Consider the following 1,045-nt stretch of genomic DNA (forward strand, 5'->3'; position numbering starts at 1 on the left):
CGTGAGCTGCCGCGCGCGCAGGACAGGCGCAGACTCACGACCCCTCCTCCCCCACAGCGGGCCCTGGGGAGGGCTCGGGCCTCAGAGCTCGAAGTCGGGCACGTGGTGACCCAAAGCCCCTCCCTTGCTTCTCTGAGCAGCTCAGTCTGTTTGTTTCTGTAGCCAGAACGTTGGACTCCCCGCTTCACGGCCTCCGAAGTCGGGGCACTGCTGCAGTGGGACTCCCAGAGCCCGACGAGCTTGCCACGCTGGCTTGAAGAAGGCTTTGTAGGAGGACGTGGAAGGCAAGGGGTGGGGGATTCGTTCAAAGAGCACCTCCTCTGCTTACCAAGGAGGCTAGCACCTCCTCTGCTTACCAAGGGGTCGCTGGGTGGCTAAAACGTTCAAAATCCACGCCACGTGCGTTCAGGGACACAAGTACTGATGGCTAAACAGAAGAGAAAATAAGACGATTGTGAATTTTCGTTACTAAATAAGCTGATTTTTAGTTTTTCTAGGGGCTCTGTTATTTGTGACCACAATGAAAAATGTAGACAGTGATGATCTGATAACTGGCACACTTCCCAAGTTCAAGAGCTCCAAAGAATGGTTGGATCCAAAGCCACTTTCTTTTATGGAGGTATAAGAATGTGGCGTTTTGAAGTTTTTACTTGGGTAAAAAAAACTTTGCAGCGAAAAGTGGCTTGTGCTAAATGTTTCCTCTTTTGTTTCCCATTTCATTTGCTCTGTTATCCCCTTCACTCTACTAACTTTGTATTTACTTTGCTGTTCATTTTCTAGTTTCTTCAAGTGGAATCATAAATCATTGTTATAGAACTAGTATATAACCAGAATATATAACTACTAATATGTTCTGATATTACATAGCTATACGTTTCTCTTGGAGCACTGATTTAGCTGCACCACCCAAATTTGGATAAGTTGTATTGCTTTTTTTTTTTTTTGAGTTGGAGTCTCACTCTGTCGCCCAGGCTGGAGGGCAGTAGCACGCTCCTGGCCACCGCAGCCTCAACCTGCTGGGCTCCGGCGATCCTTCCGCCTCAGC

General features: G+C 48.4%; 1 protein-coding gene across 1 annotated transcript in view; it reads left to right on the plus strand.

The window, feature by feature from the left end:
- Window positions 1-312: 312 nt before the first annotated feature.
- The window catches only part of LOC103262635 (protein FAM228A-like), a 61,209-nt gene continuing 60,476 nt past the window's right edge, over window positions 313-1,045 (plus strand). The window contains exon 1 of the mRNA XM_021713492.1: window positions 313-619. Coding sequence (XP_021569167.1) covers window positions 521-619 — 99 coding nt within the window. The 5' untranslated portion in view covers window positions 313-520. The remainder of the gene's footprint in view (window positions 620-1,045) is intronic.

This window comes from Carlito syrichta, unplaced genomic scaffold (assembly GCF_000164805.1).
Source record: "Carlito syrichta isolate Samal-C Ts95f unplaced genomic scaffold, Tarsius_syrichta-2.0.1 Scaffold304574, whole genome shotgun sequence".
Taxonomy (NCBI): domain Eukaryota; kingdom Metazoa; phylum Chordata; class Mammalia; order Primates; family Tarsiidae; genus Carlito; species Carlito syrichta.